The following is a 25704-nucleotide window of genomic DNA, read 5'->3' as shown; positions in this document are numbered from 1 at the left end:
CTATTTATCCTCTGCAATGTTTAAATTCGACTGATATCACTCGTATTATTCTTGACAGCAAACGTTTGAGATGAAAACATACAAACAATGCTCTCTCGTATGTTTTCATTTGCACTGGAGCGGTTCCCGGCCTCTGATAATACACGATTAATCACAGTTCATGTAAGGAGAAGTAGGGAAACTCAGCACTGAATTTCCATAGAATGAAGGCCGCAGGAGAAGGTCAGGCAAGAAATCTACAGAAATCTGGAAGAGTTTGTACACGTCTCCAATTCAATCCAGTGAAATCCACATGCAACCACCATGTGCATTGTAAAGACAATTGCCAGTTGAGTTCACATTTTACAGGTTTCTCAGCATTTCTGTTGAGAAACCGAACAATCTTGATGGTCACAATTTGTTAAAAAGTTCATACATGTGCTTTCTTTTAAACACGAATCAACTGATTCTACACATCATATGTTCTTATGATTAATTGGCCAGTTTAATATTATATACAATGTGATGGTTAAATTGTTTTCTTCCGTCTTTTCGGTTTCTTTCCTGATTTATGTATATGGATGTATGTTTTTTAATCATGACTGGAGGTGTCAGTGTTTTTGCATGGGGATAGATGTGTTGCATATTTCTAAATAAATAACAGTAATTCAAAAGTTATTAGAGCATAAATGAACTAGTGTGCCACAACAGCTCAGTGTGCTATTGATCTGAACTGTGAAAATCATTCAATTCTAAATTTTGGTACAGAGCCACTGATAATCACACACAAAACAGAATCACACGAACAATATATTTATTGCAAATTAATTCCACAGAACTAATAACACAGGAATTACGTGAGCATGTATTGTGAAAATAATGGTATAAAAACATTTAAATAACAAAATGAAGCAAACATGTCCAGTACAATTAGTAATACATTGGAAGAGGAATGGGAATGGGTAGACAAAAAAAAAAAAAAAAAAGTGGTCAAATTTGTGCAAATATTTATAGCAGTTTTACAGACCTACATTACTGATCTAAAAATATAATAATTTAAGAAATGCATTATTTAAACTACAAGGTTTTCAAAAGGCGACTTGCAGACCCAATTACAGCAACGGGGTGGAATTTCGAGCACACACACACACACACATCACAACAGGAGTACATCCGAAACGTTCTTCTGATATGTTGATTGTAGATTCGTACCGATATACATTCAAGAAAAAGGAAAATGACATCGTCTGCATTGTTCCATCGACTCAAAGATAAGTGCTAAAAGAACAACCTTTAGTCCGGGGGATTTGGGGGTCTTAAAGGCCACTAGATGCTGGTCGTAATGGTTCCTGTGTGTTTACACGAGATGAAAATATGCCCATTTCAGAGAAGGGTGGGGGTTGGGTTGGCTTTACACAGAAACCACTAAATTCGATCCGACAGGTCTAATGAATGGAGGAGGTCTGCGGTATCACCGCAATGCTAAGCGAGCCCACACTGCTCTTTGGTGAGGATGATCAGTACCACATTTCAACTGAAGCTCACTGGAGCCACAAGTACCAGATAAACATCCACGTACCATTCAACCAATGCATCAACATATCATGACGACACTCAGTTCACAGTGTGCTACAAACATCTACACATCACATGTGAGAAAAGATAAATACACACAAATCTGATGGACCTAATACAAATATATATATATATAATCTGAGACCATAACTGGAAGGTGAATGTTGCATAATTGTTCGTGCTGAAACGGCAAATTGTGTTCCAAGCCTCTTTATCAATGCTCAATACAATCTTTCAGCTTTCAAAAAGTCACGATTACAAAAATATATGTATCTGGTTTAGAGGCACATCACTTGTAGACTCATGTTCTGTAGTTTTACTTGTGTTTTTGTTCCGAATGCAATGTTACAATGGAGTTTGAGGTGTGACAGAATTCAATTAGCTTTTTCTGATATGCCCAGGTTTAAGAAAGCAAGACTAGCTTATTATTTGTCACATGTTCTTTTCTCATATCGCTAAGGTGTCTTTTTGAAAGGATTTAAAATGATCATGCTAAGTACACTCTAATTTTATGTGACATATCAACAGGTTTTTAGTTTATTTAGATCAGTGGTTCTCAAGTGGTTTTGCTTCATGACCCAGAGTTTATATTGGACGCCTAAAGTGGTACCAATATTGTGTATCGTAAAAATGTTCAGTGGTTTCATGCTCTAAGCAGCAAATTATTCTCAAATCATTGAGATTTTGACGAACCATGTCCTCACTGCAACCCGTATTTAATTCCTCTGGGAGTTTTTTTCTCAAGCCGTCCATGTTGGTATCTGCCAGATCAGAATCAGAACTCAGAATTCATCACTTTTATAGACCGCAGTGATGATGTATTTTTGTAGGCCAAAACTCAGAAATGAGTTAGAATTGTATTACTTCCCGTTCCACCATCCTGAAGTCAAGGAGTTGTTTTCAATTGGTTTTTGGTTGAATGCCTGAAGTAAGATCTCAAGGGACTTTAAATCTCGTCTTGAAAAAGGCAGTTGGTAACAAGTGGCTAAATGGGACTATACAGTAGAAGTTGTTGGGGACATTAAACATCATCATGTCAAACTCATCTACATCAAAAAATGATAAAAGAATGAAAAAGTGATGCTATAGTTTGAAAGAAGAATGTTCTTCATAATTAAAGATCAATAGAACTAAACTGTTGAAATGTTCATTCCTATATATATATTTCTTGCATCATTACATAGGGTGTTATTTTTAAGTTTAAAGGTTAAGTCTCAACTACTCACTATTTTATGGTTTGCATTTCATATTGTATATTCATTTAGGCCCATGGCCCTTGTAGAATATTTTTGACCTTCCAGTTGAGAACCACTGAGTAGAGTACTAACAATATACGCAAAACACAAGTATGCCAAGCAGAACATAACAGTCTCCAATGTTACAGCAAAGACACAGAAAACCCTTCTGTACAGTTTAGAACGGTTGTTATTTGAAACAAAACCGTGAACGGTAGACCTGTAATAAACAGCAGGTAGTTACCAGGAAATGACATGACAAATCTACCACATAACTGCACACGACGCAACAAACATGATGCAGGTGATTGTTACTCGTCAAATTGAATTCTTACTAAACAATCTATGTTTATAGCTCCATTCAAAACACTAGTGAGCTGCCTCAGCATCCAAACAGTGTGTTGCAAGACACACAAATATCATTAAATCCAAATGATTCCAATTAGACTTAGCTATTAGCATGTTGCTAAGCTAACAGCTAAATATTCAAGCAAAATGGCAAACACCAATATTGTGAAATATTTCTATTTATCGCTTCTTTTTAGTATAGTATATAAAACTAGGGCATTTTATCAAATGCCTATAGGATTGTTTTTTTTCCACTGAGTTTGTTGCAGTGCATTATGAGAATGCAATCTCTGGAAAGGAGGCAGACCTTCCATTATTAGATTTTGCTGAACAGCCTTTTTTTGTGAGTTTTAAAATGCAGTCTTTGTAAGGCAGCTCACTGGGTTTTTGGAACAGAGTTTACAGCATACTATAAAATATCCTAACATTTGTCATTATTTGTATTGGGAAAAATGACAAAGATCGATTGAAGGAAATCTTCTTCATGTTTATCAAAATGTTGGACGCTCCCAAAGTGTGGGTCCATGAAATACAGAGAGACATATTCCTTTTTTAAAAGTTCTGTATTTGAAAAAAACTACATGTATACCATTTTCAAGTCAAGAAAACCTACAAAACGACATCTTTGGCGTAAGAAAAATAGCTAGTAAAACTCTACAGGATATGAATGTTATCTACAGAACATTACACAAGAGTTGATCATGTAACTGATCGATATCAGGAGAAAAAGGTTGATACGACGTATCTAAAACAATCTTATCTGGAATATTCCAAATATCTAAAGTGCTTCTGCATTAGTCCCTAATTCATACACAAGTGTGGGGTTGTAAGTATAAGGCAGATTAATTCTATCCACTACAGATAGAAAACCATGCACACACTCAAAAGCATGGGTGAGACGGATGATACTATATCTATAAAGAACAATGAAGATTCCCTTTGACATGGTTATTTTTCCTGTCAAAACATCAGACGACCAGAACAACTGACGCTTTATAAAGAAAGGTTGAGTTCTTTCAAAGACTATTTTAGCAGCTATAATTTCTCAGACAAACTCTGGTGTCTGGACTTTCACAGCCTGTTTAGGAATGAATAAGAGGTGACTGGAATATTCTCTTACTGTGCGGACTGGCGATTGAGGTTTCTAAACCATCTTAAAAACTGATATAAGACAGAGGCCAAACAGGCACGCGGAGAAAAGAGCTAGATTTTTTCCAATGTTAGCAACTCACGGATACACCACTCGACTCCTGACTGGCCAAATTCTTCTAAGTACACTGTAACTCCAGACAGGCCATCGCTGGAGAGGTAAGACTCAGTCCCATGTGGAACCGCAGCACTTCTCGGAGCATAATCAGAGCACGGTCGTGCTCCTCTATGTCGACAAACACAGCGCCCTCTATCAGCACCACCTGGTCCTGCAGTCGCAATGTTACGCTGTCTTTCCAACTATAGGATTCTCGCTATGAATAAGAGAAAAAAGAAAGGTCAAACAACTTTACTGCACATATACCCACACACAATTTGGTACTTTTTAACGAAAAATGTTTGCTGAAAATGTACTTTGAAATTGATTTGCCAGCCGAGATGTAGAGAGAGTTGGTTTCTTACAGCAGCATTTTAGTGGCACATAAAAAAATATTAAATAAATCTAATATTTAAAGATGAAAGTCATAATATTTTGAGAATAAAATTTCCACCTATTCCACAAAAAACATCTGCACTTCAAACCTTATGTCAAAACAGTAATAAAATGTTGAAATAGACTCCAACTTGGTTAACTGACTGATTTATGAGAATAATAATAAAAAAAAATGTTGGCAAAGTTATATCATTGTTCCTTTTGTGAGCATTTTAAATTCATCCCAGCTCCCTTTTATCTGTCCTAGAAGAAAGCCACTGAGGCCCGGTGGCCAACCCACATAAAAGAGAATAACCTTAATAATTTACTTTTATTTTTCAACCTTTTCTTCTTGATATGCAGAGCTGTTTTTGCCAGCACTGGAGTATTGAACAGCATTGCCGTCATTGATATTACTCGACTGGTGAATGTCCCTGAAGCAAAGCTAAATTTAAGTAAACGACAACAGAAGCAATCAAGAGCAATAATATGTAAATTTAGGAAAAAGCTAAATGTCAATGACATTTCAGCACTTAAGTATTTTAATTTTAAACCATCGCATCTTGCCAAAATATGAGTCCATGATCCATAATATCACTTTGTCTATTGAAAAGTCCTCACACCTCACTTTACATTAGGTGGCCACAACTACTACAGCAAAAAAAATTAAAAAAATAAGTACATTATTGTTTTCATATTGCAATATTTAGGTGGGATACAGGGTAAGGTTAGCGACAGGTTTGGTGGTATGGGTAGGTTTACAGTATAATTATAATTATGAATATTTATTACATGAAGGTATTTCTAAATACAGGTACAATGTAAAATCATGTATACTTGTATACGATACGGGCACTGTATCAAATGACTAACTTAAATTAAAGTACATATTAAGGCCAACTAATTGGGGACCAAAACATTTTGGACAGTTTTCACTTGTAAATGGTGCTTTATCGGAGCATATTTCTCTCTTGATTTAGACAAGAAGCCCTTTTCTTTTTTTTTTTTTTACTGGAGAAAGCAGTACTATGGATAGAGGACTCTTAGCCAGAAGCAATGGTGATGGATTTATTTATAACAAACATGCAGTTTTCCCCTTCACAATCGTGTCATGTGTATGCAACTGGTGGATTATTGTGTTGTTTTTATCAGGTGTTTGGACTGTCATTCTGACGGCACCCATTCACTGCAAAGGACCCAATGGTGAGCAAGTGATATAATGCTAATTTTCTCCAAATCTGTGCCAATTTAGAAACATCTACTCATCTACTGTACATCTTGAATGGCCTGAGGGCGAGTACATTTTCAGCAAAATTTTGTTTTGGGCGAAATATTCTTTTAATAAAATATAATACACTTTGCAAATGTGATGTCTTAATTCATGCCAATTTAACCAAATGTTGGGTGTCTTACATAGTTCCTGGTTCATCAGCTGATGCTCCCTTTGAGTCGTGATGAGCCTGCAGATCGTCCAGAACTTCTCCGAGATCTTTAATAGTACGGAAGGTCTCTTTAGGGTCCTGTATAGTGAATGCTGAACACTCCTCCTGTTGCCCAAGATACACTGACATACCGGCACAGACATCTGTAGACAGACAAATAAACCAACCTTATTGCTCTGTAAATGGGTAGTAATAAAAATAACTGTGTGCAATAATACAAAAGAGAGTTCAAACATTTCAGGATTTCTTAGTGAAACTGGAAATTGAGCAGGAAATATCCTGGATCAACTGAACTGATTTGACATTAGCTATTATTTCATAAGTCATTGTTACATCAATAGACAAGAAACTATCTTTTTCACTAGTGGAGAAAGTATGTTTTGGTCAAATATAATGAAAACATATACTGATGAATCATGCACAAACAGACAGAATGAGTATAAAGACAGTAAACGGGGCCAGTTTCATTCTGTTCTTAGGCTATACACACCCTCCATCTTCTGTAGTCTGGAGCGGCTGGAGGAGAAGAAGGAGAAGATTCGTTCTGTTTCTCGATCACAGTCGATGTCCAGTTGAATATTAGCCAAGAATGCCCTATAAGACAGAATCAGTCGTCAAAAACAAGAATGTGAACACATTTGATAAAGCGGTACAATGTGTGTGTATTAACAAGATGCCTTACGCAGTGCAGGGCTTGCAGCCAGGGGCGCTCTCATTGGGTACCTCACAGCATAACCAGAATCCCCCCACGTAAGCGGACGGGTGAAACGTGCTGAGCCGATCCGGGTTACAGCGGCTGACCTGACTCAGTACCTCGATCCAGCTGTTGGTCTCCACACAGTTCCCCGCCTGCACGTACAGAGGCTTCTCGTGGATTACCTGAAACATCTGCAAAACAAGAGTGGTAAAGGGGATATTACACATACACTCAAAGTCTTTTTTTATTGTTTTCAAATTTTTTTTTACAAAAGGATGAATTTATTCGATCAGAAATACAGTAAAAAAAAAAAAAAAAAAAAAAGCTAACCGGTGAAATATTATTGCAATATAAAAAGAAACGGTTTTCATTTTTATACATTTAAAAATTTAATTTACTGTTGTGATGCAAAGATACATTTTCATTATCATTACTCCAGGCTTCAGTGTCCTTCAGAAATCATTCTAATTGTCATAATATTACTGCTCATTTATTTTTGTCAGACAAATGCAGCCTGGGTGAGCATAAATACTGAAAAACATTATGCACATTTCCAGAACTTAAAGCTGCAGTCCTTAACTTTATGTTCAAAAATGTACAAAATGAGTATAATAAGAGAGTACACTGTGAATACATTTTCAAAGTTGTGTTTTTGGCTTATCCTGAATCACTATAATAAGTTTTTATATTCAGACAGGTACTGGTGGAACCACTTTTGAAAAGTACTTTATATGTTGCATGTTCTACAGTTTGCAGACACTTTTATCAAAAGCAACATACAATTTTAAATTTCTATTTGTATGTTTGTCCCTTGGGAATGAAACCCATGACCTTTGCGGTGCTAGCGCTATACTATACCAGTTGAGATCTAGAAACATAGATAAACAACCAACCCACCCACCCACACACACACACACACACACACAGACACAAAAAGCATAAATACAACTTAGCTACTCACGTTTTTGCGGGTAAAGGCACTTTCATCCAGTTTCTCGACACCAAGGATGTTTTTCACAGGAATGACGCACAGTGCTTCTTTCCCTGTACACAAATACAAAGATACATTCATACATGCAGTTTAAATAGAAACATTTTTAATTCATTAAAAATACACAATTTTGCACTTTGTGTAAGGATATTGATAAATAACATGCATCATTACATTTGCACTAAATGTAAATGCAGAGCCTAGACTGCTGGGACTGTTTGAGTCTGTCTTTGCATACACACATCAACAAACATCTGGGGACTGTGGTTCAGACGGACACTAAATCTCACATGATATTCTGTATTGACCTGTGACTCGGTCTAGTCGGGCCGAGCCCGTGGAGCTGATAGCACACCAACTTGCTGCGCCAACACAAACACACAGCCGTTTCTCAGGCACATTCTACACATTTGAAACATTCCTATTTTCATCTCCTCCGCTGACGTGCAGCATTTTAGCCACAGAACAGCCAAAGTACACAGAAGCTTGAGAACCAGAGCCACACAAGACACGTCAGCCCATCTTGTTCTCTTTTCAATCAATAGTCTTCCCGAACGTTGACCAGGTGTGTACTGCCACTAGCTGGCTGGCTTTTTCCCTGTTCCTCTTTACTGCAGGTAAATAAATAAATAAGTGTTTATAATATATCGGTATTAACAATATATCGGTTAAGTGTTAACAATATATCGGTTAAGTTAAACCGATATATTGTCCTCCACAGAACATAGAGAATAAATCTAACAACATACTGAATGACGATGGGATTATAGTTTTTGGGTAAATCTTTCCTTGAATAAAATATTATTTTAATGAAAGTGAGTCATTCAGATTGTAGTATGTAGTAAATGTTACACACCCGATGTTACACAACAGCAGTTACACACCCGAGGCTGCTGTGAGGCATTCCTAAAAAAACCTTTTTTACTTGCACTATTTGTCTGAGAATTAAAATGCCATGGTATTAAACATTTGGAATATATTTTGTCCTGTTCCACTGGCAATTATTTTTACTATCATCTTATTTCTTCGTTTCTAACAGCAGTTTTCCAATGTGGCGATACACTGCAACACCACAAACAGATGCTTTTTAGCTTCCTAACATGAAAGGGCAAAGATTAAAGATCGGTGGTTTTGACATTTAACTCTAAAATCTTCTGCTTTGTCATATTAAGCTCCTTAAAGTAAAGCAGCAGAAAACTCCTGAAACTCTGTAGTTTGGGGACAAAACTGTCCTCAAAAGTGATAAAATATAGCCTGAATGCACTGTAAGTTGCTTTGGATAAAAGCATCTGCTAAATGCACACATTTATTTAAAATGTATATAATTTATGTTTGTAAATGGTGAAACACTTTTAGTATCAAGATTTTCTTTCCAGTGAGATTTCGAAGCATTAAACAGGTCAGGTTGAGTTTAGCCAGCCAGTGTAACTTTATAACATCCTCAACTGTCCCAGATCTGATATCTAGAGGAAACGTACAAGTAATAGATGCACATCTACAGAGGACAGTCCATCATTTCGTCCTCCATTGATTAAATAAGAGGAAATGAAACCATGAGTTATTAGCTTCTCTCCCTCTTTTAACTGTGACGTGAGCGCATTTGGTCAAAAGACACTGTCTACTAAAAATACAACCTACACTCTCTGATCCTAAGGTGCATTTCAAGCTCATGCTTCAAGAATGAAGTTCAGAATATTATATAACACAACGATTTTTACTGAATAAAGTCAGTATGAAGTTTTATTGGTATAATTAGGAGAATAGCTAGTTTTTACCTAAAAGTCATAATTTTAGCAAGAAACAAAATGAAAAATGTTCCCATTCGTGTGAAGACAAACAAAAAACAAAACAAAAAAAATGTATAGATTACACTGTTACATAACAAATCTAAATCCTCAAGGAAAAAACCTGCAAAGGAGATATTAAATCAAACTAATTCTTAACATCTATTGATTAGTCAACTTCCTCATATGACTCCGCAGGATCATGTGACACTGACTCTGCAGTCATTAACTCATCCATGACAGGAATAAGTGACATTTGAAAATATATTCAAATACAAACCAGTTCTTTTAAGCAGTAGAGATATTTCACAATATAACAGTTTTTAATGTATTTCCCCCAAATAAATCCTCCATTGGTGGGGCTTAACCTTAATTATTCCAAACTTATTATCAGTATCTCACTTTCTTTTCAGTCGTGTATGTTTGTTCAGCTCTCCTGAGGAAAAGACAACAACAGTAATCCAGCTTTGTGGACAGTCCAGCAGGAAGCCACCATGCGGTCTTCTTTTGCGATTATCACGCTGAAGGATGTTTATTATCACAACGTGGATCATGCGGGGACATCCAGATTTGCAATCGCTGACCTTGGAATTCACATTACACCTTGGGAATTGACATGGCTTTTGCTTCACAGGACAGCTCACGTTAAGGGAATGTGGGAATTACGTAGTTCGGATGCAATGAAGCTGAGAGCTGCATATTGGAGCAAAAATTAACCAACACCGTGAATATTTCCTGTTCCATGTCATGACTCGGAAGTGTGAGAGCGCTGACAGAGATATTTGTAATGGTCTCCTCATTCAAACCTCAATAACAAAAATACGGATGCAGATGGGAAGTGTGATTCATGTCTGGAAATCATTTCTTCCAAACTTCCCATTTCAGTGAACCAGGTAAAACACAATGATTCACTCACAGTGATTCAGTCTCACTCCACTCAAGAATGTGGAAATGTATCAAACTGAAAAATGCTAAAGCATGTAAATTGTAGAGAAGTTACGGTACGAATATTTTTTAAAGACGTCTCTAATGCTAACCAATGATGCATATATATATTTGATCATAAAAATATTGCGCAATATTATTAGTTATAAATAAAGGCAAAGCTAAATTTTCTCAGACAGTGCTACAGCATACTAATATGCACAAATATGCATATTTCTTATTATTATCAACACTTAACCTGCTAACTGTCACCCCGTCCCGTATACGGGACGCCTACGTTGACTATACTATATTACAATCAAATCTAATCTAATCTTGACAAACTATATATCGTTGGAAAGGTCTAAGACTCCCAAATATATATTTTACCAATATTTTTTGTAAAAAGTTATGTAGGAAAAGTAATAGATTAATTTATGACAAGAGTGCACCCTCAGAAATCTATATTACAAAAGGAGCTTTGACCTTTGTTTAAAAATAAGACTTCCTCATTGCCTTTTTCTCTATCACTTTTTAGAAATCATCAGAAGTTATATATATCACTTGAAAACATAAAATCTCAAAATTCATCCTTCAAAACCCATTTTAAAATCAGACATTGTATTACCATGTAAATGGCACATCAAAATCATGTTACAAAATGTTTTCAGTCATGAATTTAAAAAATTTGGGTTTGTATCATGTTCAAGTCTATCTTCAAAAACGTGAGTGACAGTTAACAGGTTAAAGCATTTTTGCTGCTTAATATTTTTGTGGCAAGAACCATAGTTTTACCATTTTTTGATCAGTTAAAAGCTCAAAAGAAAATTGATGTGAAACAAATATTTTTTGTTTCTTTACTGTCACTTTTGATCAATTTAATATGTCCTTACTAAACAAAAATATTATTATTATTATTATTATTTTTATCTTACTCCAAACTTTTCAGTGGCAGTAGGTAAATAATGCAGTTCATTGCAGTGTAAATATTTGAATAAATACAAATATTATTCTTACCAGTGTTCCTCAATTAAAAACAATGTCTTTATTATTCAAAATGATCAATATATAAATTGAATATCCTTCCTGTTATTATATAATTTTAAGAATAAATTCCCTTTTATGTCCAGAATCTACTGACAGCCTTAACAGCTTTTTCCAGTTGTTTAAAATAATACATTTCAGCCTTTCATTTGACCTCTCACTGGTTCTAAACTATATCACATCCATTATATCAGAAGTATATTTGCCACGGTCCATCCTATTGTCAGAAAACTCAGTGGACAGATACACACATATTCAGAACTCAAACACATTGCTAAATAAACAAAATCCACCGAAATCAGTGAACACAAGTACACACCCATGACCTAAAGCCAACTGCATAAATCAAAAGGGGAAACAGAACTTTTCACATCCAGAACTGGCCGAGCACACTTCATGTACAGGAGCTACACAAACAAGAATGGGAATCCAAGGACAAGCTAAAAGAATCCAGGGATGCTTTTCATGTTATTTCAACTCCATTAGCACAGAAAAAACCGCCAGCAAAAACAACTGTCTGGACACCCACATTTCAGATGTGAACTGGATGACTGCTCACAAACAAAGCTCTTTGGTTCGTGGAGCAAACTGCGGTTCAAGATCACTCACCTTTCTGCTTGTGATAGGACAGCTCTTGATTGGTCAATCGTAACCAGCGTTTCTTAAAGTTCTTCTTTCCTATTCGCTTTCTGCCCTGGGCCCGCTTATGCACCTCTCTGTTAAAAATCATATGTACACATCTAACTGTTAGATTTCCTGTAAACAATGTGTGGTAAAACTCAATCAAACTGAACTGTAGTTATCTGATGCATCTCTAAATCTAATCGATTATTTTGACTAATCTGAGAACTGTGGCGTCTTTCACTCACCCCTCCTTCAGGACAAATGAGTCCTCCACTCCACTGGACTCCTTGCTTACATTAGAGGAGATCTCATCTAAGAACTAATGGAAAAAACATGACAGATGGAAAATTATTTCAAAATGAAGCCCAATTTAAAATAAAAAATCATGCACATTGAGAGTTTGGCAATGCGAGCATATTCATGACATCATACACAATATAGACAAGTACTGTACTACCTTTGATTTCATGTTGGTTTTATTTGGTTTGAAAAATAGCATTTGGGTAGCACTTCACTTAAAGCATATTTTTGAATAAATTCATAATAAAAGTAGTTTTAATGCATTAATTATGCCCTGTAATGCACCTTATAAAGCATTATACAGTCTCGTGAATAATTGTAACCACAATAAATACATTATAACACTTTTAAATACAGTTATAATCTTTTATGACAAGATCTAATACATTACAATAGACATTATGAATAATTATATATCCTTTATTAGCCATTTATAATGAATTATACATAAAGTAAAGTGTTACTGGAATTTAATATAATATAATATATATATATATATATATATATATATATATATATATATATATATATATAAAACTTAAATTGGATTTACATAATTGTGTGTGTGTATATATATATATTTTATTTTGAATTTCTTCAGTGGTCTTTATAAAAATGTAAATTTTTAAATAATAATTATGATACCAGACAGTTGTATCATGCTGACAATAAAAAAATAATAATAATAAAATACAAAATAAAAATATGTAATTTAATTTAGAAATGAAAAACATGCTAATTACAGAACTGCATTTAAATATATTTCTGGATAAATTACTAGATCGGGACCAAAAAAAAAAAGAGAATCGTGTCATTGACCCACAATGACATGATTTGACATAATGAACAAGTATTGGTTCAATCTATTCGTTACAGAAAAAATCAAAATATAAAGAAATATGATTGTAGCAACAAAGCTCAATTGGTTAGTTAAAAATCCTTACCTTTTTAACTTTTTCTATACAGTCATCTTCTTGAAATAATTTGAAGAAATCGTACATATAGGTTTCTTTAAAACTAGCCTGAAAAATAAAAATACAAATCATCACAACAGAAACAGGAACAGGAATTAAAAACAAAAAGAGTGTACAAATATTCTTTTTTTTACTATATCTATGGTAAAACTTTCCAAAGGTTGGTTCCTTCAACACACCGTCTGACTAATAGCTGACGTACCAGTTTGTTCTTGGAAAGGCTGCCCCAGCTGCCCAGAGACTGGATGGTTTTAGAGATAAGAGTAAGAGTGCGGGAAATTTCGGGGTCCTGAGAGAGAGAGAGAGAGAGAGAGAGAGAGAGAGAGAGAAAGTAACCTTAGGTGATTTTACCAACTCATATTTAATTCAAAGCACTTGCTTTCATTTACTGGCAATTACTTTACGCTCTTACAAATAACATGCATTGCTGAATGAAAGCATTCTAAGAAAAGACTGGAGAGTCTCAATGAGTCTTTCCTGGCATAAGTAAATGAGTCACATGCTTAAAAAAAGGAACTAGATCATGTTTGTTTCATCTAGGTAGTTTGTTACAGCTGTGGTGTGACGTGGCCGTTCTTGTTGCACACTCACAGGATGATGGGTTCTCAGCTGGAAGGTGTGTGGAGAGAGAACAGCCACCGCAAAGAACCTCAGGAATATGAAACTACTGACCGCTGAGTACTGCACATGAGGATCCGCTGTGGTGAGACACACACAGACAGAGATTATTAGTCATGACTGAGTATCTGACTCCTCCTAGTGGTGAATCAACACAGTCCTTCAGGAATGCATTAAAAATGTAGCTGGACAAAATACATGCACAAGTAAATGAGAGGGAAAGTGTGTCTGTGTGCATGTGCTGTCTCACCTGGAAAGCGTTTAGAGGCCAGCTGTCTGAGTGATCTGAAGACGTCACACATGAGGGGAGGACAGCTGGAGCTGGACTGTGTTATAGACGTAAAAACCTTATGTACATATCCCTGAAGATTCTCCTAAGCACACAAACACATGCACATGATATGTAAAAAAAATACTTTGCTCTTTGGAGGACAACTATTTTTCTATCGTCTTAATTTATTACATCCAACTTGTCAAATTAAAGCAACATCATTTTATATATAGGTAGACATAAAACTGCATTTAAGAACTATATCAGATGCTATCACTCAGGAAGTCATTACAGGGACAGGACATTTTTAATTGCAACTACATTTTCAGTTTTGGTGGCTTTTTTTTTGTCCAGAGTCACCCTTTTAGTTTTCAAAAACGGACGTATATGACCAAATTATGTATCAAAATTCGACCAAAAAACAAACATCATCTCACCTTGTTGACTTCCACATTATCGCCCTCTTTCAGTTTGACGGGATCAATCTCACAGGCTTTACTTGATTCAAAGATCTGTAAGAGCAGAATGAAGACACAATTTTCTACAGTGTTGGTCTGAGTTAACAGCTGTAGCAAATCTGAGCCACAGCTTTCAATGCATTTATATAGATGCTCAATTAACATTAAAAGAAAGAAAATAAATAAATAAAAAAAACTTACGAAATCTTGTGTGTTTTACCTCATTGAGAACAGGTTTGAGAGTGACGTTCAAGTAACTTTTGCCCACAATCTTCATCATGTCATCTATGCAGCGGGTGGCCAGAGAATTGCCTCTGAATATGGTGTTGGCTTCTCTGCAGAGGGAGACGCAGAACATTTCAGAGGACAGACAAAGAAACTGTGTTTTCAGACTCTGGGGAGGGGGACGGTTGCTAACAAAACAAGACAAAACAAAAACAAAACAAAACCGAAACCAAAACAAATTAACAAAACAGACAAACACTAAAAAAATAAAAAAAACTACATCTTAAGAACACTAAAAAAAAAAACAAATATGGAGAAAGAAAAACCAAACAAACAAATGACATGCATATTAACAAAAACAACTAAACAAACAAAAAGTAAAACAAAAGCTATACACATAAAAAATAAAAAATAAAATTAAATGGATATTAACAAAGCCAAACCAAAACCGTCTAAGTGTTTGTGTGTGAATGGGATACTGAACTGTGTATTCTCCAGCTCCAGAGCAGCAACAGAGGTGAGAAAGGGCAGCAGTCTGTTGTGATGGAGCAGCAGTCTGACCACAGGAAGCAGAGCTTCATAGCCCACACTCTCTCTGCAGATATCTCCCAGAACATGAGCCGCTGATGCGGAGATCGGCTAGAGACACACACAAAATAGGAAATGAAAAGAAGTGACATTTTCCAATGAAGTGTGGCTGATGGTTTTAAAGGGACAGTTCACCCCAAACTGAAAACTCTCATTTATCATTTGCTCATTGTCAAGTTGTTCCACATGTGAATGGATGTTGAACACAAAAGATGATATTTTGAAGAATGTGTCCCCAACAACTTGGATTGGAATAACACGAGGATGAGTAAATGATGACAGAATTTTCACTTTTGGGTTGTGGTTTGTTTCAAAGTGCACAAAGTCTTCCAGATAAAAGGAAGGCACTATAGTACCTTGACATCCGGGGATTTGAGTATTAGGTTGCGGAGGTCCGTGTAGCAGGCAGAGGGCAGGACGTTGTCCTCCGTGTATGTTACCTTCAGACGTAAAGAACCCAGATCATCTGGCTTAGACTTTGTACCGTTTCCTTTCGGCTGTAGCAAGTACCTACAAAACACAGATCAAAAGCAATTTCCCTTTTTTAATAAGCCATTTTACTGTGTTGCACAGCTTCATCATTTAATATGTTGTATTGTTAGATTACACACTGTGCAATATAAAATATTAACAATACATTCACAATTATTTCACTGGTGATACAAAAAAAAAAAAAAAGGAACGCTTTGACTATTACAATGATTATGAAGTAATTTTTATTTAGTCATTAGGATTCTGTCATTCAATGTGTCATTGAATTGACGGGTGTTAAGAAAGTGACATTTAAAAAAAAACAAAAAACATGCGATTTGTTAAGTTTCCATGAATCAGTTCAAACTATTGAAATGGAAATGTAGCATCAGAAAATTCTGGTTAAACATTGTGTCATCAGCCAGAAAATGATTTTTAACATAGTAAAATGTTTTAGTTGAATAAATGTAGGTAAATCTTGCTGTATATTAATAATATACTTAATATACCATACTCTCTCTATCTTATATATAGATATATACATATACATATACACACACACACACACACAACCGATACTCAAGGTTTGGCATCATCATGATTTTTGAATATTTTTTTTAAAGGATTCTATTATGTTCACCAAGACTTTCTTTGGGGATACTTTTATGAATAAAACAGAACAGCATTTATTTGAAATTAAAATCTTCTGTAACATTATACTGTAAACATCTTCATTGCCAACTTTGTTCAATTTATTGCATCAATTTCTTTGTCAACATTAATTTTGGAAAAAAGTCTTACTGCTCCAAACCTTTGAATGAAAGTGTATCAGTGGTTCTGCCAAAATATTAAGCAATTGTTGAAACGTTTCTTAAAGAGCAAATCAGTATATTAGAAGACTGGAGTGATGATGCTGAAAATTCAGCTTTCCCATCACAAGAATAAATTACACTGGTAACACTTTACTTTAAGGCATCCTTGTTAGACACATTGCATGTACTTCCTTTAATAATAACAATTAATTATGCATAATTACATGCAAGTAACCCTAAACCAAACCCTAATCGTCACCCTAATCATATAGTAAATACATGTAGTTAAAACATTTACTCAGTATTTAGGCTATATGTATAATTACACTGTATCAAGGACACCTTAAAATAAAGTGTAACCATTACATTTTCAAATATATTCATAAAGAAAACAATTTTTTGATCAAATAAATGCAGCCTTGGTGAGCATAAAAGACTTCTTTCAAAAACATTTGAAAAGAGATATATTAAATAGTGAATAGTGTCAAAATGACGAACATTTTTAAGATACAATTTTTGTTAGATCGGTTGCCCAGTGCTAATTTAGAACCACAAAAGTTTCCTGGCAGCTTAATCCTTTCGATATGCATGTCTGACATCTATATAATTTTATCCTTTGTGTCATTTGCATTGCTCAAACTACAAAGTACAGGAATTAGTGTGGCAAGTTTGTATTTAAGAGTGTCAGCGTCTGTGTGCGAGTACGTGCGCTGGTTTTATGCTAGGTTCATGCAAAAGCTCACCCACGCAGTAGACTCACTGCCCTCATTCAAAACATGCAGATCAGTATCAACAAGTTCCCTCTCTGTCTACACACACACACACTCACACACACACACACAAATGCACGCAGATACGATGTTTACACAACACTACCGGCAGGACGCTGTGATCCACAGTCTGAGGACACAAGAGACGCGGGCAACGGAAGCAATCCGCCCAAAACACACACACACACACACACACACACACACCTAAACACACCCACAATCTGTCGAATGCTTCTTGCCAAAAATGATCAGAGGTAAGACAAATTTGCAGCTGAAATTTCTATTATGATTGTTGCAGTCAGCAGCCAATGATGATTATCTCACAATGCGTAGCTTTAAGCAAGAGTCAGTAAAGTACTGCTGAAGTATTATATTCTTTTAAGCTCTGACGTCAGAGAGGTGTTGCTCTAATGCCTGATTGGGCAGATAAGGACAGTGCAGAGCTGGGATTGGCTGTTATCTCCCTTCCTCATCTGTTCATCAGTACACCTCACTCAGCATATTGCAGTACCACATTGAAGTGTGAGCAGGCACCTTTATACACCTTTATTTCATACAGTCTATTGTCTATTGTATTACAATTTGAGTGAAAAATTGGTTAACACTTTACAAAAGGGTTCCATTTGTTAACATAAGATAACTAATAATAAAAAAAATAATAGTTTTACTTAACATTAATACAAGCAATAATATTATTTAATGGACTTGCACTAACATGAACTACATTATCAAAGTTGATTAAATTCTGTATCAAGAGTGTATACCGCGATACAATTATTTGTAAAAGTTTTAAAGTGTCAATTCTCATTATTTAGTAGCATGCATATGACTAGCATTTATAAGTGCTTATAAAACACATATTAATGAGACAAAAAAAGGATGCTTTACAAGAAAACACCATTTCAGTCTTTCTATTTCAAATTGTAATATTTAAATCTATGCTGCTGTACTGTATTAAAATGAAGGTATTTTCTGTATTGATTTTTATTAACAGGTGTTTTAGCTGAATTTTGTTTTTTAAAAGTTAGAAATGTCTGTAAAATTAATGGATGGTGTCCTGTCAGAAAATTCCTAGTACACGTTCCCTTTTTACCAGAGTGCATTTTTTATGTAGTAAGCTCATACTATTTTTTTTAAATAAATGAATAAAATAAATGTGAGGGCCATTTTTTTTGGCAAGGTTTATTAACGCTCATTTAAAAGAAAAAAAAGTTCACGCAGTTGCATAATTTTATAGCGCCAGAAAACTAAACTGAATATTCAATTCATTGGCCAGTCCTACTCCAGAGAATGTGAGCTCTTACCATGCTTTGTGAACACTGTCGTTTCTCAGGATTTTCACAGATACTCGTGTCTCTCCGAGGAACACGTCCTGTGCCAAGTTACCATTATTCCACAGCTCCACCCTGCATGGCAGAGTACAAGAGAGTACGCATTAGCTAAATGTTCATTTCTATATTAACAAACAAACACGAACAGAGGTCTGTAATCAATGTATAATCACTTGTTTGAACTTCTCCCATTTTCAGTCAAACTGAATCGGAAATTCAGCACGCAGAGCACATATGCAGTTGCATCAAAGTGGGTTAGTCATTTTTTTTCTCCACTATCGAATGAAGCATCAAACATGCACACAAATAAATTGCATTTGAGTGGAAAATAAAAACCAACAACACACCAAAACCATGCATAAACACACACACACACACACACACGCACACACACATTAGTGTCATGATCTAATGTGCCGTCTGGTGGTTTCACTTACTCTTTCTTACCTGTCAGCTTCTGCAGAGGGCTATATGGGACAATTCAGAGTGGCACATTATGTGTCAAATCAAGATCAAAGCCACATTCATCAAAACATTTGTAACAGAACATACAGTCGCCAAATCAAATAAGCATTCATCCCTGATTACCAGATTCATCCACAAACAGCTGGTTTGTACAGTTATATGCTCTTTATAAAACAAAACAAAAGTCCAAAACAAAACAAAGATAAAACAATGAAAGCATAATAATAAAGGAGAAGAGAAGAGAAGAGAAGAGAAGAGAAGAGAAGAGAAGAGAAGAGAAGAGAAGAGGACTCACTTGATCTCTAGTTTCTCTATGTCCTCCTCCTCCACGTGAAAATGTGATCTCCCTTTGTAACTGCTTGACCTTGTGACCTGCCAAAACATTGTGAATTGTGAACTTATGGCTAACGCTTAAGATGCATGTGACAAGATACTTTAATCAGTTGTTAAGGGCAAGACTGCAACCATGTCTCACACCATGTTTAATAAAGCAAGGAAATAAATGACAGTTCTAGGTTTAGTTGGCAAGTCATCATTTTGAACTCTGTTATATTTTAAAATAGGCACATGCATTTATCTGTATTTGTAATATTTACATTTACATTAATCAGATGCTTTTATCCAAAGTGACTTACAGTGCATCCAGGCTATACTTTTTTTTTTTTTTTTTATCAGTATGTGTTCACAGGGAATGGAACCCACAACCTTTTTGCGCTGCTAACGCAACCATCTACCACTGTGACGCAGGAACACATGTACTATATTTTTTATGAAAACTATCATATTGGAGGAAAAAGTTGAATAGTTTAAATATTACTGCCAGTTGTCTCACATTTGTATTTTTACAAAAGTCAAATATTAAATGTTTCACCACTTTAATCTCACCACCCTCTCTTTAAACGTTAAAACTGACACTTCATGCTGGAATTTGTGCTCTGCTTCTGTGAAGAGCAAACCTGTCTACTTTGACTCGATTGCCCATCTAAACCATTTTGGCACTGACGAGCATTGTTTAGGCAGAACAGCCTAAAAATTTATCTTTTAGACATTTTTGTCATCCTTACTAATAAAGCACTGCGTAATGGAGTACAGCAGAACAGTGTGAGGATGTCATGTCACTGGGAGGGACATTTTGCCCCATTTCTAGTTATTGTTAATGAGACATGAAACATTCATTAACTAATATTCAATAAATGGATGAAGTTGTACCTCAAAATGAAATATCTCATCAAACTGAGGGTCACTGGTTTTCTTCTTCACTTTAGTTTTTTTCTGGTCAGACCTGAGAGAGAGAGAGAGAGAGAGAGAGAGAGAGAGAGAGAGAGAGAGAGAGAGAGAGAGAGAAACAGAAAGACAGAGAGCAGGATGTTATTATTGAATCAGAGCGGATGTTATGTACTCATTTCTGCCTAGATCAGAAACAGAGGTCTTATGACTGACTGATTTAGAAACAATCACAATAGAGCATTTTGACTGTGGAAGTATTGACTTCATTAGAAACCATCATGTTTTATGCAAACATCGGTTCCTTTACTGTAAACCTTGTGATTTTAGGGCACCTTCGGTTTGACTTCATGTTTATAAACCCACCTGGCGGGTCCTACGAGCGTTACTGTAGCGTATGGATCGCAGTTCTGCCCACTTATCAACGGCAAACCCTGACAGGCAATTATCCTGCAAAAGACAATGAGCTAGTTATTAAAACAGTAAAGATGCTAACACTTTAGTATAGGGACCAGTTCTCGCTATTAACTAGTTGCTTATTAGCATGCTATTATTTACATATTGGGTATTTATTAGTACTTATAAAGCACACATTGTGCATGCCCAATTTCTACACTCTTAATCCTACCAAATACCTTACTAATGATTAATAATCAGCAAGTTAGAGGAGTTTATAGAGGCAAAAGTCATAGCTAAAGGTTTAGCGAGAATTGGACCTTAAAATAAAGTGTGACTGTAAAGATCAAACGGAAGATTGTTCTGTCCATACTGTGATTAAACCACATACATTCAAGTCAATATGAAGCCACATTCTTTATCCATTTTACTATGACAAAATTCAAAGTGAAACAGGATATTTAGTCTAAATAATGCCTTACTATTTAGTTGACCTTTCCCTTAAAAACCCCAATATCACTGAATAATTCACAAAAGACCATAAGAATGTATTAATAAAGCAAAAGGGGTGGTTTTAAATTTATGTTAGCCATTCAGGCAAGTACTGCAGACTTTCATTCATGAAAATCAATCAATCAAAACTATCAGTTTTGACTAATATATATACACAAATGAAATAAGCTGAGGCCCAATAGAGCAAGTGACCGTCAGTGAACTGGCACTGAAGTCCTCTCACACTGCCCCTCTTTTTTATTGTCGAGCACTGATGTTGACTTTTTCAGACGTTACACTGCGTCACGTTAAAATGTGAATGAATGAAACAAAAGACGATGAAAGGCGAACAAGCATAAATTAAGGTGTCAGATAGAGAAGCACTGCTATCCAAGACAGGAAGTAATTCACACTTGTAGTCGTCATGGTGACAGCCATGAAGCGGCGAAGGAAGGTGAGAAAGAACGACAGCGAGCGAGAGAGCATGAAAGAGAAAAAAAGCAGTGTGACGGCAAAACAAAACCACAGGGGCAGCGCAGTACGAACTTCCTGCCGTCACGGCATCACTTCCTCTTTCGTCAACCTGCTCTGTGGGAGAGTGAATGAAGAGCGATGGCCAACATTAAACACACACACACACACACATACACGTCAGCAACTCTGTGTTGACTCAAAGCGTTTTTCACACCGTTAAAGAAAATACATACACCCTGTAGAGGTGTGAAGAAGAATTTCACAGGTGTTCTCCTCCACCCAGACGACACACACCTCTGAAGTTATCAACACAGCATCCACATGCTGCAGAAAGCATACAGTATGTAGTATCTCATGTGAAACACCATGAAACCACACTAGAAAACCAAATACTAACCATTTCCAAACATGGCTGTATGTTAATAGTCAGAAAAACGAGCATGATTAATGAACCATACAGCCCAGCATCTAGATCAGAGAGTCCCACACTTTTTTATATATATAAAAAAAATACAATTATTTATTTACAGCACATGGCTGGGTTAAAAAACAAATTGTAATTAATTTGCCATGAATTGTGGTAGTATAATGATACATATCGCCTTATAAGAACATATCTCATGCTGCAAAAAAAGAACAAAGAGACGACACTGTGATGAAAATGGAGTTCAGTCTTCAAGACCTTATTCATTTGTGATGTCGACAATAATAATAATAATAATAATAATAATAAAATACATATTTATAACTAATTCTATAAAAATTAAGACAAAAATCTTATAGATTATAAAGATTATAGTTGTGATTTAAAAAATATATATTTGCTCATTTTAATGTATAATAAAATAGTATATTATACATTTTATATAAATGACAGACAGATAAATATATAGTACTATTGTAACAATAGAATTGCACTTCAACTAAAAAATATATCCTAAATTAAGTAAAGTTCTACATAATACTGTTATAATTCTATATTTTTTTTGCATATTTGATTTTTCACTAAACATTACAATACAAATATGTGTCTTAAGAGGTTGAGAGTTGAATGTTTGAAGGAATTTATTTAAACAGAAAACTGCAGGGTGGCCTTAAAGTCTATAAACAGGATCATAAACACTTTTTGTTACAAATCAGATAAAATGCTAAAAACGTCAGTTCACAGATAAGTTCAAAAATAATGCCAGTGTGAAGATAAAAGTACAGCATGCAGAGATGGAACCCCCACTTGTCCTAAGTCAAAGTAATCAAGACAATGCTGATTGGCTGATGGCACATCATGAACCTCCCAGTCACAATCCTTCACTAGGGACTATATTGAGCTGTGACAGAAGGGCACAAGAAGCCCATTCTAAACCCTTAAAGCACTGGATACTACCGACACCAGATACTAATGAAACAACTACTTTAATACAGTGAAATATAAGTGACATAGCCCACATGCTTTTGAGATAAAAAGGATTTTAAACCGTATAGTATCAGAACACACAGTTACTTATGAATTGCCAAAAATGGAGAAAGATGATTTTTAGAACCACATGCTGTAGTTAAGACATCTAACATCAAGCCCTTCTGAGCAGCCAAACCTTGGCGTCTTAATTCGATATCCTGTTTCACTTTAAAGAATGTAACAGTGCAAATGTACAGTGGGTTGTGAGTGCCAATTCATGCTGAGCTCAAATACACTAAATACATGCACCGACAGACAAGCATCACTTACTGAACCACAAGCTGTTGGCAGATGGAACCATTCTCTGTGATCAGTTCATTCAGCTTCATCTCTAAATGAACCTTCCCCTGTAAAAAAGTAAAAAAGACACTTATTATTGGATAACACAAGCCAACAGCTTGCAGAGCCCAGTGAGCCAGCATTCACAACATACAAAAGAAAAAAAAAAAAACTATATTAGTGCTATTAATCATATATATATATATATATATATATATATATATATATATATATATATATATATATATATATATATATATATATATATATATAAAAATGCACACATATACATTATATTGAAAATATTTGCATGTATTTAAATTAGTGTAATTTATATTATATATAAATATATTTAATATACAAGCATAACATTTCTCTTAAATGTGCATGTATTTATATATATATATAATAAATATACACAGTACACACCCATTACGTAAACTATTTTTTTTTTTTTGAATGCAATTAATCGTGATTAATCATTTGAAAGCAAAAATATATAATTTGTATAAATACATGCTTTGATACTCTTTAAATGTTTGTGAAGTTTATAAATACAAATAAAATTTAGGGGCACTGTATATAACATTCAGATGAAAGGATCTGTCCCACAAACCATCATTCAGACGTCTGCTTAAAACAAAAAAGTAACCTGAAACACAGAATGTGTTTTGAGGGCCGTGGCACTGAAGATCAACTACTGACATGTTTATGATATAATATGATTTATGTTGAAATAGCCTATCCAGCCAGTCAAATTTGTTGAGGCTGATAATGTTGGAATGAGAAAGATTATAAACGGAGGAGAGGTGAGGAGGAAAGGACAGGGAGGGAGAAAGATAGAGTAGAAAAACAAAATAAAAACACCCACATACTCCTACGCAATATTTTGTGCAAGTTCCTTTGAGAAATGACACCGAAAACGCACCAATAATTCAATGCGTTACAGATGTCCAAAGCAGATACTAAAGAATCACGTTTTAAAAATAAAGTAACAAGTAAAAAAAAAAATGCAAAAATGCAAATCTTTTAATAGAATAGAATCATTTAACCCTGCAGAACACAAAAGTACATCTATTTGCAAGATCACATCTACAATGGATTCATTACAGAGCAATTCATTTCATAAGTATGTGGAAACAAAAAACTTGTTGTGTGTAAATTAGTTAAAGTTTTTAGAGTACGTAAAGGCTTAAAAACGATAGAGGAACGTCTTGTGATTTCAGCCAGTTCTGGGTGGCTCTGAACATTATCTGACGGAACTGCCACCCACCCTTTTCTCGTCCTCAGGCTCAAAGACACACACCACAGTGTTTAGCCACTGACGTAAAGTAACGCTGCAACATGTAGACTCTAGGGATATATGAAATCCATCAATATTTTTCAGCATTTTGACAATTTTCTTATATATCTATCATGATATTTATGTTTTTAGTTTGAAGTAAGCATGAGTGTGTCCTTTTTAGTCAAAAAAAATAAAAATAAAAAATAAAAATAAAGGTCATTGTTGACAAGCAGATTCAAAATGATAAAATGTAAGAACTGAAACATGCAGTAAAACAGTAAAAAAAAAAAGTCTAGGTCACTTTTTTTAAGTTCCAATTCTCATCATTAACAAACCATTTTGCTTCAATAAACTCCTAATTTGCTGCTTATTAATAGTTGTAAAAATTATGTATTGGGTAGGATTAGAGATGTTGAATAAGGTCATGCAGAATATGTGCTTTATAACTACTAATAAAAAGTTAATGTTAATAATAGGCATGCTAATGAGCAACAAGTTAATAAAGAGAATTGGTCCCTTCACTAAAGTGTAACCAAAGTTTAAAATAATATTTT

At 35.0% G+C, this 25704-nt stretch overlaps 1 protein-coding gene across 1 annotated transcript in view; it reads right to left on the bottom strand.

The window, feature by feature from the left end:
- Positions 1–776: 776 nt before the first annotated feature.
- LOC127977607 (ras GTPase-activating protein 2) overlaps positions 777–25704 on the bottom strand; it is a 43965-nt gene continuing 19037 nt past the window's right edge. Inside the window, exons 5-24 of the mRNA XM_052582575.1 lie at positions 23857–23933; positions 21138–21221; positions 20757–20829; positions 19843–19919; positions 19056–19157; positions 16055–16208; positions 15595–15749; positions 15106–15220; positions 14865–14939; positions 14407–14530; positions 14130–14236; positions 13741–13827; positions 13509–13586; positions 12510–12583; positions 12250–12356; positions 7859–7941; positions 6883–7088; positions 6691–6794; positions 6172–6343; positions 777–4600 (exon numbers count right to left, since the gene is read on the bottom strand). Of these exons, the coding sequence (XP_052438535.1) occupies positions 4570–4600; positions 6172–6343; positions 6691–6794; positions 6883–7088; positions 7859–7941; positions 12250–12356; positions 12510–12583; positions 13509–13586; positions 13741–13827; positions 14130–14236; positions 14407–14530; positions 14865–14939; positions 15106–15220; positions 15595–15749; positions 16055–16208; positions 19056–19157; positions 19843–19919; positions 20757–20829; positions 21138–21221; positions 23857–23933 (2085 nt within the window). The 3' untranslated portion in view covers positions 777–4569. The remainder of the gene's footprint in view (positions 4601–6171; positions 6344–6690; positions 6795–6882; positions 7089–7858; positions 7942–12249; positions 12357–12509; positions 12584–13508; positions 13587–13740; positions 13828–14129; positions 14237–14406; positions 14531–14864; positions 14940–15105; positions 15221–15594; positions 15750–16054; positions 16209–19055; positions 19158–19842; positions 19920–20756; positions 20830–21137; positions 21222–23856; positions 23934–25704) is intronic.

Source organism: Carassius gibelio, chromosome B18 (genome assembly GCF_023724105.1).
Source record: "Carassius gibelio isolate Cgi1373 ecotype wild population from Czech Republic chromosome B18, carGib1.2-hapl.c, whole genome shotgun sequence".
In the NCBI taxonomy this organism is placed as follows: Eukaryota; Metazoa; Chordata; class Actinopteri; order Cypriniformes; family Cyprinidae; genus Carassius; species Carassius gibelio.
This window is presented reverse-complemented; position numbering and strand designations above follow the sequence as displayed.